The sequence below is a fragment of the Athene noctua genome, chromosome 13 (genome assembly GCF_965140245.1).
Source record: "Athene noctua chromosome 13, bAthNoc1.hap1.1, whole genome shotgun sequence".
Taxonomy (NCBI): domain Eukaryota; kingdom Metazoa; phylum Chordata; class Aves; order Strigiformes; family Strigidae; genus Athene; species Athene noctua.
This window is the reverse complement of record NC_134049.1, coordinates 13,167,754-13,181,055: the sequence shown is the minus strand read 5'-3', so window position 1 is coordinate 13,181,055 and position 13,302 is coordinate 13,167,754. Positions and strand designations below refer to the sequence as shown.

General features: G+C 48.4%; 1 protein-coding gene across 2 annotated transcripts in view; it reads left to right on the top strand.

Annotated features, from left to right (window-relative positions):
• IGDCC4 (immunoglobulin superfamily DCC subclass member 4) overlaps positions 1 to 13,302 on the top strand; it is a 102,256-nt gene that overhangs the window by 81,057 nt on the left and 7,897 nt on the right. For both annotated transcript variants that reach the window (XM_074917427.1, XM_074917426.1), the window contains exons 12-18: positions 1,094 to 1,201; positions 1,936 to 2,119; positions 2,802 to 2,929; positions 3,693 to 3,863; positions 4,390 to 4,527; positions 5,002 to 5,107; positions 6,069 to 6,303. In XM_074917427.1, coding sequence (XP_074773528.1) covers positions 1,094 to 1,201; positions 1,936 to 2,119; positions 2,802 to 2,929; positions 3,693 to 3,863; positions 4,390 to 4,527; positions 5,002 to 5,107; positions 6,069 to 6,303 — 1,070 coding nt within the window. The remainder of the gene's footprint in view (positions 1 to 1,093; positions 1,202 to 1,935; positions 2,120 to 2,801; positions 2,930 to 3,692; positions 3,864 to 4,389; positions 4,528 to 5,001; positions 5,108 to 6,068; positions 6,304 to 13,302) is intronic.

Here is a 13,302-nt window from a genome sequence, read left to right as displayed (position 1 = left end):
AAAATTGGCATCAATAAGAAAGGTTTTATTCTGCTTACGTTGTCTGGCAAAGAGAGCAGTGATCTATCAGGGCAGGGAATGAACAAGCACGTCCCAAATTAACAAAATTCATCAATGTGCTGCAGCCAAGGCAACCAAAGACAGTCTGGACTGCTCTTGCTGAGCTTCTGAATGGGCTGACTGCTTAAGAGAGAAGCTGGTGAGTGTTATTTGAGAACTTCGTATCTCCCAAGTTGTTTCCTTGATTAAACATCTCCATTAAAAAAGCCTTAGATGTTACTTAGCACAGCCGAGGAGTATTTCAGCTGATGAGAGGCTGGAGGAAAGAGGGAAGTGAATTTTGGATGAATGTAGCACCACTTGGAGACAGAGCGCCCTGTCCTGCAGCTCAGTCAGGTCCAAGCATGAGGTTCCCCATAGAGTGCATGGCTGTCTGATGGGAAGAATGTGTGACGAGGACCCTCGGATTTCTGGTGTGGGTTTTGTATGCGCTGTTGCTTTTCAAATTGCAAGTCAAGAAACTCTGCTGTGGAGGCAAAATAGTCACCATAGAACAAAAGCTGCCAGTGACTTAACAGGGCCCGTGAGGACTTGCTGGAAGGATTATCTGCACAGCAGTGAATAAATCAGAAAGGACTTTGGAAATGGGAAGAGCATTGTGAAGAGGAGAGGGTGCCCTCGCTCAGGAATAAACAGTGCAGTGCATCTACTTCCGTGGGGGAGGAAGAGGAGTCACCATGCATAGGTGTCTTCAGTCGTTTGCAAGGGAGAAAAATCAGAAGATCCTGAGATGATGTGCTGCAGGACATGACACTGGTTAACGGTGGCTGGGACGAGTCCGTTTGCTGCCGCTAATTTCTGTAAAAAGTGAGGGGAGAACTAGAGAGTAGTTGTGATCATATGTGCAGCAGTTGTGAGACAGTATTTGAGTGTGGAAAGCCTGTAAGTGGATGGGGGACTCCCTGCTCTATTTTTGGGAAATACAACTCTGTTCAAGCTACTTTCTCAGATGGCGAGATCAAAGAAAACATGTCTAACTGGGGAGGGTTGGTAACAAAAATAACCCCAGACAAACCCCGATTGATTTTTCCAGCTCCTGGGAAACTCTATGAGGTGAAGCTGGTGGCATTCAATAAACACGAAGATGGTTATGCAGCGGTTTGGAAGGGCAAAACAGAAAAGGCCCCTGCAACAGCAGTAGGTGAGGAATGCCCTTCATTTGTTGTCTGTCTCTTCTGCTTGGCATGTGGCTTCAAAGGAAGGATAGAGGTAAAATTACAGACGGTGAACTTGAAGAAGGACAACACAAAAATTGGGAAAGTCTCAGTATAAGGAAACTCCCTTTGGCAGTCATTGCAAATTGCATTGGGAAGGAGAGAAAGGAGCAAAATATCCCTCTTCTTATTAGGGTTGTTCTTACACTGGGTGTGGGTGGCCTTCACCCTGTCCTCTCTGGCCCCGTGACAGTCTTGGAAATGCCAAATAACCTGGGTTTTATCTCTTACAAAGATTCAACAATGTGAATTAGCAGCATGCCAGGCTTTTTGCAGTGTTATAAAGAAAGTAAAAGCTGTGAAGCCCTGGGCTCTGTTCTCAGCTCTGCCATTCTGGTGTGGGGTGGTGAAGAGTCTGGGCTGCGCCTTACCCTGGCATGGGCCTGGCGGCGGGGTAGCTCTGAAACTGGTCTCCCGTGCTCCACACCACCACCTTGGTGCATGGATCCTCACTGTGATCTTTTCTGCACGTGAGGAAAAGCGTGGCCTGCTGCATGCACAGAGGGGCTAAGCCAGGCATCTAGGTTTACACTGGAGGCCAGCATATCAGTGCAGCCTTCACAACCTAGGCCTATTTTATTCCATGTTTTCTTTGTCCATAATTGTTGTCCCTTGCCTTACTGTAATGTACATCTCCACGTCTTTTTGTCTTGCACCATAGATCCCCCTGTGCAGAAGGGTCCTCCTCTGCCTCCAGTCCAAGTCTATGCAGAATCTAACAGCTCAACTTCCATATGGCTCAGGTGGAAGAAACCTGACTTCACAACTGTCAAAATTGTCAACTACACTGTGCGCTTCAGCCCCTGGGGCCTGAAAAACGCCTCTCTTGTTACATACTACACAAGGTAAAGAGGGATGCTAAGGGTTCATCTGCCAAGTATTGCTCATGTCAGGAGTAAACACAGGGCAGGAGGAACTTGCAGGGAAGCTCCAGTACTGAGCAAAATCCTGGGTGTTTCACATGCTGGAAAAGTCTGCCTTGGTCACAGATACACTGAGAACTGCTGAAATGTGGCACTGGCACTTGTCTATGACTTGAATACCAAGGGATCATTTACTGGCTGGTCTTTACATCTTTTCTGCTCTGGTTGGACCTTACATGCTTGTTTCCCTGTTATTAACACAGCCAGGTGCAGTTATGGCCCATCTCAAAGCATTCATGATTTGTGAGATGGTCCTCACAAGTTTGGTTTAAAAATTGCTAGAGTTTAAGCGATTATAATAATTTGGGGATGCATTTTAAATCTGTATTTGTGGAGGTTTTCAGCCTATAACCAGGTTGTGTTTTCAAGCTTTCCTCTGCAAGTACATCAGAAATGATCCTAGAGGCTGAGAACCTACTTTGTATCTGAGAGCTGAGTGCTCTTGCATTCACGTGACTGCAGGAGGTGAAGCTTTAGGTGAAAAATCAAATACTGTAGGAGTTAGGATAATCTCTTACAGTGCTCCTGGTAAGGTACAAAAGTGGCAGTGGGTGGGAGAATTATGTGGCGTTCACAGCCTTGGGAATGTGTCCTCTTTTGGCAGCTCGGATGAAGACATTCTCATTAGTGGGTTGAAGCCCTACACCAAGTATGAGTTTGCTGTGCAGTCCAATGGTGTTGGCATCGATGGGCCCTTTGGCAGTGTGGTGGAACGGTTCACCCTTCCTGACCGTAAGTATTTATGGGAATTGAATGCTGATTTCTCCTGGCTTTCCCTGAAACTCTGTCAAATCCCTCCTAATGTGCCCCTGAGAGATGTGATCTCAGATCGCCTGCAAGCTCTGGTGTCCCTGAGTGCATAAAAGGCTGAGAGCTGCTAAACATCCTGGTGGCTTTCCCAAGCCCATTGAAGGAGTGCTGCTTTGTAAACAGAGACGAGCATGTAAAGAGAATTAGGGCAACAGTTGTTGTTACTGGGGGATTACCTCTGGGTTCAGAGAAACGCTGCTCATCAGGAAGAGCTCTGCTATTCAGCTTCACAGCGCAGCAGTGATGGGCTTTGGAGGTGCTGTGTGTCCTGCCCCTAGTTGGGACTAGTTGCAGCTCAAGCAGGGCTTTGGGGAAGATGGAGAAGAAAGCAACAAGGAGCAGGGGTGTGCTAGGAAAGTTCATTCAAATATGACCAACATTGCACTGTCTCAAACCGAGTTGCATGGCTTCATCAGCACTGTCACACTTCCCTTGGCTGGCTGGCCACGATGTGCAAGTCCTGCCCTGTACTGGGCTCAGCAGCCTCCTCTCTGCAAGCTCCACAGCTTGGTTGGAGGAGATGTCCAGCCTCCCAGGTCACTCAGCATTTTATGCTTGCAAACATGATTGTGGCAGCACTGAGAAGGATTCAGAGAAGGCACAGAGCAGTTGTTATGCCCTGCAGGTTGAATGCTCTCCTCCTCTTTTCTGCTCTTCACGCTGGGTCTTTACTTGTCTCTGCCAGGTCCCTCTACTCCTCCATCTGACCTGCGGCTGCACCCGCTCAACCCTTATGCTGTCCAGGTGCACTGGTGCCCCCCTGTTGAGCCCAATGGCATCATTGTGGAGTACCTCATCCTGTACAACGCCAACAACACGCAGCCAGATGACATGTGGACCTTGCTGACGCGAGAAGGTGAGCCTCCTCGAGGTACTGTAACACCCCACTGGGTTCTCCTCCTGCCTTCTTCCCTGCCTACGGAGCCCTGGTTGGTCAGTCCTGCTGCTCTGATTTTTGCCTTCCTTTGAGCACATACAAATAAACATTCGAGAGCTCATGCTGCCAGCTTTCTTGGAGCATATGCTGGGCCCTGGTCCTGGTTGTGTAGGAGAGTCCAGGGACACGACTACTGAGAGAGATGCAGTAATACATGTCTAGGGCTGCAGTACCCATTGTCATCCAGCAAACATCCTGCAGACACAGGCTGGCAGACAATAATTCCTCTGAGAACGTATACCAGCAACACCACACGCTGTATCATCAGCTCTTTAAGCAGCAAGTTCATTAATCCTGAAGAGGTGTATGAATTACTTCTTAGAGCTTTTTAGACAAAAAATCGGTCACTTCTGATGGTCCAGCAGAATTCCACTGCTGCTTTTCTGCAGCCTCTGAATACTTTCGAAACTGCACATTTTAAACCTTTTGACTTGCTTTTGTTCAGGAAATATCTTCAGCACTGAAGTGCATGGCCTGGAAAGTGATACCAGGTACTTCTTCAAGATGGGAGCAAAGACAGTGGTGGGATCTGGTCCCTATTCAAACGTTAAGGACGTGCACACCCTCCGGGAGAAGTTGTCTGGTATGAATTTCCCCTTTGTCTCGGTGCAGGAAGTGAGTTGCGTTGCTGAAGACCGTGATTTGTCAGCAGCAGCATTTCTGTTTGCCAAGCAATTGCCTGATGACACCACACAGGGAGTGAGATATGACAGCATGCAGAGGATCATGGCAGAGTCCTCAGCTGTGCAGCTCCACAGGCCTCAGGCAGCCCCAGAACCCATCCCAGAGCTGAATTTCATCCCTCTTCCCCATCCCAGCTCCCGTGGAAGGGCACACACCACCTGCAACTTGCTGCCTTTCTGTTAGGACTGTGTACATAGATGTCAGTTTGCTTTAAGCTGCTCTAAATTGTCACTGCCAAGTAATCTTCTTCCTTTATGTGTATAGAGGCATCACCTATTGGTTTTAGTGAAGCTCGTGCTTCTCTGAACATAAAGCACTTTGTACCTTCTTCCTGCTAGCATCTGAAATGATATACCTGTCCTTCCCCTACTAGATGTTCTGGATATCCACTCTGTCACGGGAATCATTGTGGGAGTCTGCCTGGGGCTGCTCTGCATTCTCTTCTGCATGTGTGCCAGCTTCCGCAACAGCAAGCAGAGGTAGGTGTCCCCTTGCCCTCGCAGGAGGTGGAGGCGGCTGATGTGGAAGGAGGCAAAATACACTCTGAGCTGCTCCCATATGTGCAGCTGGGCTGTTTAGGGCATGGTATATGATGCCAGTTAATACAAAGACCGAGTCTTGGGTGTGCTAGTGGGCTAAGGAACATACTTAGTGTAATCTTACCACTTTTGTCAGTAGTTTCTCTTTAATTTGCATTGTTAGACTAATAGTTCTTTTTTCAGAGAAAGAAAAAAATGAGAAAAGGGAAAAAACACTATTTGTCATATTATTACCTGTATTTGTTACTGTGGGCAGTATTTTGCTTCTGTGGTTGGACAGCTCTAAGGATGTTTGTCACTTCCAGTTGGGAAGATGATGAAAGACTTCCCAGTGAGTGACGGGCTGGTTTAAGGAGGACTAGCCTCAGCCCAAAGGCCCTTGGTATCCCAGGGGCTGAATCCAGCCACAAGCGTTTGGAAAGACCATGACTGGAAACCAGCTTAGTTATTGGCAGCAGATCTCAGGACTAGGAACAAGCAATTTCTGAAGTCTCGTCCTAATGTGGCCACCTCTGTCATGTTGCAACTGTTCTGTGTAAAGCAGAGATGACAGGAGCGACACAGCTCCCCACAGGCACTTGCTCTGGTGCTGGAACTCGTGTTGTCTGCTGCCCTTGTGATCCACTGGTGAGGGGAGGGCTTTGTATCCAGCACCATGCTTTGTATGAGCTTTAGGAGTAGTGAAGGTGGTGGAGATGCATCTGCAGTGAAAGGTGTTACAGTAGGATGTGGATAGAGGATCTCCTTCCTTGGGAACATCAGGGAAGGGACTTGGGCCTGGTCATTTCCACAGGGACAGGCTGAGTGGCCCGAAGGGGATCGCTTTGTCAGTCTGTGGCTGTTTGGGACAGAGGAAAATGAGGATCATGAGAGATGTCAACTCGAGCTTGTTTTCCCTCAGGGAGGCCCTGCCAGGCCTGGATTCGCAGGCAGCTGGCAACCACACTTACTACCACCGGAGCAGGCAAGGGGTGGCAGCTCCCAGTGCCACCTTGGACTCGCATGAGCTGGAGTCCCTCATGTCCCCACTCCCTGAGGATGCACCCATGCCTCTGGGGGACATCATGGAACTGACAGAAGTGCACAGCCTCATCCACACGAGCCTCCCTGAGGACGTTGTCCATGGGAAGAAGAAGGTAAGGACCCATGCACGTGGTGACTGGTCTCCCACCCTAGGCAAGAGCCTTTGTTTGCTGTGTCTGTGAGCAACGACTTGTAAAAACAGGTCCTGAAAGAAACAGACCTGTGAGAAACAAAGGCTGAGAAAAACAGCCTGAGAAAGAGCAAGGATAGCAGGGGAAGTGGAGACCCTCTGAGCTAAGGAACGTCTCAAACACTCGCAAGAAATGTAACTATAGTCATGGAGTGGATAGTGTGGAGGTCGAAGCTGATAAGGCTGCCCCAGTAACACAGGGTGCAGCTGGAGGGGGGCGGGCCCTGTGGAGACAGGACGGTTCTGCTCTGGTGCACCTGGTCAGACTTCAGCGGCCATCTGTCCAGTGAATGACCTTTGCTTCATTATCCACAAATGCATATTAAAGTTAACAGCCCTGAATATGTTAACGTAGACTAGTAGGATGATGCTAATTGCATCATCTCATGAAACACTTACTGCTCCCCATACATGAGATATGTAGGTATTTGAGTTGACCTAGGGGATGGACCCAAAGAAAGTGTGTATAAATCGAAGGGGGGCAAGGGAGGGGGCCACACAGAGAGTGAATTGGAGCAAAGAAGACAGATGCCTCCTTGAACCCTTGCTGGTGGGATCAACGCTGGAACCCAGACCAGTGATCTCTATTTCTCTATTCTCTCCATCTCCCTCCTTTCCTTATTCCCATTTTCCTTCACTACCATTAAGTAATGCAAGGCACACTGTATTGCCACAACTTGTTATATCCTTAGCCAATTATCGTGTATCCAGTTAGTACATAGTGGGAAGTTAATAAATGTCTGGACTTTGAGACTTGTCTCACCATTGCCCACTCCGTTGGGGATTTACGAATCTGAGTCACTTGTCTCCCTCATCTGAGAGGGACATGACAGTTGCACGGCTGGGAAGCCACGGTCTGATCCTGTCCTGGCTCTGCAGAGTGCTGGTAATCTTGGCTGCAGGCTGGTACTGAGCATCCCTGCATTCCCTTCTCTGTAACACTGACTGGCTCAGTCTTGGCTGTCAAATGGAAGTTTGGGATCCCTGTGCCATCTACCAGCCCTTTCCATCCCCTGGCACAGTGACCCCTCATCCCCAGGAAGCAGCTACCAAACTGCTTCAGGAAGCTGTGCTCTTCCCGTTGCTGTGGCATATAGATGGTGTGAGGAAGTGTGATGTCTAGAACAGATGCTCTGCCTTCCAGGATATTCTTTTGCTTAGAGTAAAAGGAGCTTTGTCCATAAATAGTGTGTTCGCTGGAATACCTTTGAAGATATACAAGAGGTGAAATTGTGTTTTATTTCAAACATTTTTTGAAGTAGTCTTTTCCTGCCCTGCTCGGTTTGCCTGACAATGCATTGTCTTTCATACCTCTCTGCCCATTTCCTCTCTAAAGCTTGCCTGAAACATTTCATTCCATTAGGGAACCTTTAATTGGCCTAATTTAGTTAATCTGTTTATGTCTCTCTTTGTAGCCCAGGGAGAGCATGTAAAGTAATTAGGAGGTTCAGTAAAACAAATGCATTGTGAGCGCATGGGATTTCACGTTTGCATCAACGATGCGCTGGTGTGTCACTGGAGGGAAGGTGACTTCAGGTACCAGGCTAACCACTAGATCCATCCTTGCTGCTAGTGGCAGTGCAGGGGTGGAAACGCAGCGTCTTCTCCTGGTTTTAATAGTCCTGTGAGCTGAAGCTGTGCTATTGGCCTTCCCCAAGCGTGGTGGCAGATCAGTGCTCAGCGGAAGGAGAGGCAGCTTGTGGCCAAGCCGCATCTATGGATTTTGGTGGAATGTGGTTGCCTGGCTGGACCCAAGCCGAAGAGTGTGAGGAATTTCCTACAGCTCTTTCTGTTAAATAAGGAACAAATGTTTTCAGTGATGGTGACTTACCCTGAGAACAGGTCGGAGTAGGGGGAAGCTCCCTCCCTTGGGAGGCCTCTTCTGGGGGCAGCATATCCAGATCTCTCTTCCAAAGCAGCGATCCTGTCTGCAAAGCTTTACACTAAGGTTTTCCTGTGTGCAGAGCAGGGGCTGGAGAGGACAGTGCCAAGGCCTGGCTGCTTGGAGCTGAGCCTGAGATTTTGGGGCCACCAGCATCTGTCGCAGAGGCTGGCAGTGCCCAGGCAGTGCAGTTACGTTCAGAGATCTGAGCTCTGGAGAGGGGGCGATTCTGGCTGTAGTGTCTCTGTCCTCATAATTGGATGGATAAGGGTCACCAAAGGTTAAATTCACCAAGTAGTTTTGCCAGCAGACTAAAGAATTTGTTTTTTTGATGGATGTGGATAGGGAAACAAGGATCGCTGAGGAGCAGCTGCACGAAGCCACCCGGAGAGCAGTGCTGTCACCCGTGCTGACTGGTGAGGATGACCTGGAAGGTGAAGGAGAACTCGAGTGGTGGCCAGGAGCAACAGGCTGTTGTTGCTGGGAGTGGGCACTGGAGGGAGATGTGTTCCCATGCAGGAGGCCCCACTCCCTTCACTGCCCAGTTCCTGCTGGAAGTGCCACCTTGAGCCAGCCCTGAGCACAGCTGCATTCTCCCCATACTCTGACGTGTATATGCAAGGGTGAAAAGACTCAGGCCAAAAACATCTTCATACTGCGGTTGCCAAGAGGCCCCATGTCCGGATGGCAATGTGATTTCACCTGGCTGGGTGGGCAGGGAGTTGGGGAGGTCTCATGGGTGCGGCCAGACTGGCACACACATGCCTGGTCCCCACAACAGTTGTAAATCAGAGCAGGGTGCAGCTAGAGGTACGTGCATCTCCCTGCTTCTAGACAAAATGCTACAAACAAAGGCCCAAGAGTGGATTGTAGGTTCCCTGGGTTGTCTTGTACACCGCAAAGAGCTTCTTCCAGCAGCCATGTCAGCTAGGCTGCCAAAACCCCCCGGACCCTGCCTGAGTGTGGCCAGGAGCTCTGTACCCTAGAGTGACCAGCTGCCTTTGTTGCCTTCTGGTTTATTTTCTCATGCTGTGTGCGGTTGAGGCTGTGAAAACCCATGGCAAGGAATGTGGTAGAGCCACGGGAAAGAGAAAATTCCTGGTCCAGTCTGGCAGGGGGAAGCTCCCCAAGGTACTCTAGGTCAGGTACTATCACTTGCAGTCTTGGTCTATAAAGAAAGGGGCTGAGAAATGCCTTGAGGATTCCTTTTATCTAACAGCATATCATATCACTGCAGTGCTCAGGGTGTTGGCAGGGACAGACTTTTAGTCTGATGCTGCTGTTGGGCAGGTTTGTGTAGTTGTGATGCCAGGGAACTGGCAGCTCCAGGCCTGTGTGGCCTCCAGTTGCCTGCTTGCCTCTCTGTCCTCAAGAAACTTGCTTTGTGTTGGGTGGGTGGCACTTGCCGTTGGCAGGGGCAGTGGCAGCTGCTCCGGGGCTCGCAGGCTTTTCACATGCTGGCTCGTTACCTAACATTTCATGGATCACTCTTTATTGGTTTTAATTCTTGTGGCAGCCCAAGCTCGAAGGAGATTGGAGGTTCTGTTAGGAGGTGTACAAATACAAAGAAGGGACCGTCTCCATGCCATTAGCAGTCATAAGTCAGTAAATGTCACTTTGTAGGGACTGGAGAATGGTGAGACCAAGGGCAGGAAGACTTCAAGGACGCTGAGATTTAACTGACTCCTGCAAAGAATCATGGGCAGGTGTTTGAGAAGTCCCCCATTTGTTTTCAAGCTCACCAGTTCCTTTGAACGTAGGGCCGTGATTCCTCTTGAGCTGTTACAGGGAATGCTGGGGGTGCAGGAAGGTGGAAGGGGGGACGGTCTCTGACAGCCCACAGAGCCACCTGGCCACCCTGCCCCAGCTTGCAGGACAGCAAGGTGCTGCTGCAGCCGAGTTGCCGGCACAGGGCCCCTTTGCGCAGCCAGCAGCGCTGTTAGGCAGGGGGACGCTCGGCCATTTAGTGGTGCCTTTTCCCTCCTTTCTGTGTGCTTCCCAGTGGTCACACACAAGTATTTGTAAATACACTGGCAAGTGATTTTCCTCACTTACTGTCTTCCCCTTCCAAGTGACCCCCAGACTGATGCCCCCAGTAGCCCACATTATAAATGACACCGCAGCACACAGGCTGTGGTGATGCAGCTCTGTTTCCCCCGACAGATGGACTGAGGATGATAAAATGGCTCAGCTCCAGACATCTCTGTCACTGCTGCTTTTGGGCCAAGCGATTTAGGGGGTGGGGGAGAATGTTAAAAAGCATCTGCTTTCCATGGAAGACTTAAGCTTTTCATTGAATGAAGCCAAACCCAAGTGTTTTGGCTTGGAAATGTTTGCTGTTGTGCTTCTTGTGAGCCGGAACCTCCCTTGCTTGCTGCCCTGCTCCTTCCCCATGGGCCTCCTCCCTGCAGGGACTGCGTTTCCCGCAAAACATCCCCGTGGCTCAGAGAGTAAAAGCTGAAATGCATCAGGGAACTTGAATCTGTCTGGGTTGTTTGTCATTTTTGTATTGAAATTTTTCTGTGTGGAAAAAGTGTCTCGGTGTTTTCTGAAAAGTCTTAGATGAGAGCTGTGCTCCTGTTGACAGCTAGCAGAAATTCTCCTTTACCTTGTGAGGGGAGAGGTCTGTGTTGTATTGTATCTTGTTTAGAGGTGCAGCTGTATGTTTGCATGACATGGAGCTTTCCCGCTCCCACCAGCTGCTGTGGTGCCACTCAACAATGAATCCTTTCCCTCTGCTATGACACCCTTAAAAGCTGGGCCCATCTGAAATGTCCCCAGCCTTGTTTCACGCAAGATTTCAAGCTGGTTTAAATAACCATCCTCATAAAACAGGGAGCATTTCAAGATCAACGTTTCCTACATGTTCATTCTAAGCTCGCATATTTGCATGAAATCATTACTTGTCACTGAAAAGGTAACATGAGCTAGGCACGTTTTTACCAGTCAGAGTTTCTGTGAAAAGGCTAAAATGAAAAGGCTTGTTTGCTTTGATAAGGATTTAGCTGTAATGGAAACACCTTTTATTGGAATATGTTTTTATTAGTTTTCATTCTTGTGTTTGCAGTGAACTGACAAAGGGTTTTTTCCCTCTTTAAATTAGTATTAGACTGACACTCTTCGCCTTCGTTATTCTATTGTAAAAACCAAGAGAACATTTCCTTCCTTCAGCCGTTCACTAGCCCTCCTCGAGTAGAAAGAAATAGTATCGTTTATTACACCAAAAGATACCGCTTAAAATGCAGAGAAGCTTTCAGGCACACAAGACCTTCAGGCCTGTGATGAAAACAGACCTAGAGTTAATTGCTGCTGCCCAACCTTAGAGACTGAGTCTCAAGAGGGATTTTTTTTTTTTTTTTTTTTTTTTCTTCTCAGACATAATGTGCTTGAACAACATGTGGGATATAGGCCATGTTGTGTGGTTGATGGGTTTTTCTGTTTGTTGAAAGTTGCAAACTGGTACAAAACAAGTTTGTTCTTCATTGCAGCCAATTTCAGCCAGAGCTGAACAGGCTGTTCCCAGAGTCATCAAAACCTATGTAAACATGGCAGATTGACATTTCCGCTAACAGATGGTCCATTGGGGATTGCAGTAGAGCTGCCTGTTTCTTTCCACGTTTTTTGGTATTCACAAGATGCCTGCAAGAAGGTTTTCAAGTTTGCTCTCTGTGTGTGTGTATGCATATGATGCTCAGATCTTTCTGATGGCAAATATGCGTGTAAGCATCTATAATAGGACACACATTTGTGTGCATGTGTGCATATTTGTGTAGGTTCAACGTTGAAATTTCCAGGCAGTATTTGCTCAGTAACGTATGTTCCTTGGAAAAGGCACAGAAGCCATCAGTCAGCAATGTAGCTGCAGAAAGCCTTTCAGATGACAACAGAAGCAAATTGAACGCGTTACTTGAGTACTCGCATCTAGTGATATTCCTTATTGTGAGCTCTGTGTGATCGCTTGGTTGATTTCTTGCTATTAATGTGTAGTTTAATGATTGTCCACTTAGAAAGGGAGCAATTAGGGAATGCTCTTGGCTCAGAATATATTGTTGAGTATTGCAGAAAGAGGAATGGCAAAGACACTGCCTCCAGCATTCACTTCTAAATTAGCGAATGCTTGATATCCACAGTGCTGGGTTTGGACATCACTGTTCTGCGGGTGCTGCCATATAAACGAGGCCCTTTACTACTTGTTTTCTTAAGGTTTGATCCTGAGGCAGCAGCAAAGCTCCTAGGACTTGGGGTTGGCACCATGAAGAAATGCTGCTCTGCCTCCTGCAAGGTGTGGAGCCCTGTTGGTACTTGAGTCAGGAGGGGACAAAAAGCGCTCAGGAAAGGCTCGGGCAGCCCTTCAGCGCCTACATGAGTGCTTTAATGTGCCTTCTGCCAGCCCCGACAGCACGAGGTAGCATTTACTTCTTTCTAAATAGCTGACTTAGGAATGCCTGGCTCACATACAACATCTGGTCATGTATTTCTACCTAATTTCCAGCCAGATGGACCGAGGCACAAGGAGGTCAAATGACTCACACAAGGTCAGGCTGATGTCAGAAATCTCCTTGCCATCTCAGCCGTACTCGCGCTACGTTGACTGTAGTTGGAATAGATCTGGCCTGTGTAAGTGGCAGCCACATATGCAGAGCTAAAACCTGGGTTTCTCCTGCCTGACAGCGAGCAATCTGCAATTAGTGGGTTTGAATAGATGTGCTGTATATCTTCACCCCACACAGCCGTCACACTCACACCACCACTGTTCTGTATGCACACGCACACATGCGTAAGTGTCAGGTCAGGATTTTCTCATCACTTCAGCCTTGCGACGGCCTCTCACTTCTATCCAGGCAACGTGTAACATCTGTGGAGCCAGCGCAGATATAACTGGCTCATGTCTTCCTTAAATCTGAGCACGCGCGTGTGTGTGTGTATATATGTGTGTGAGTCAGTGGCAAGGCTGAGCTCAGGTATATGCAGGACAGCCCAATAAAATCAGAACCTGGAAAGAAAATACTTTTCTGCCTGTGAACTAATAGTCTGAGCTGT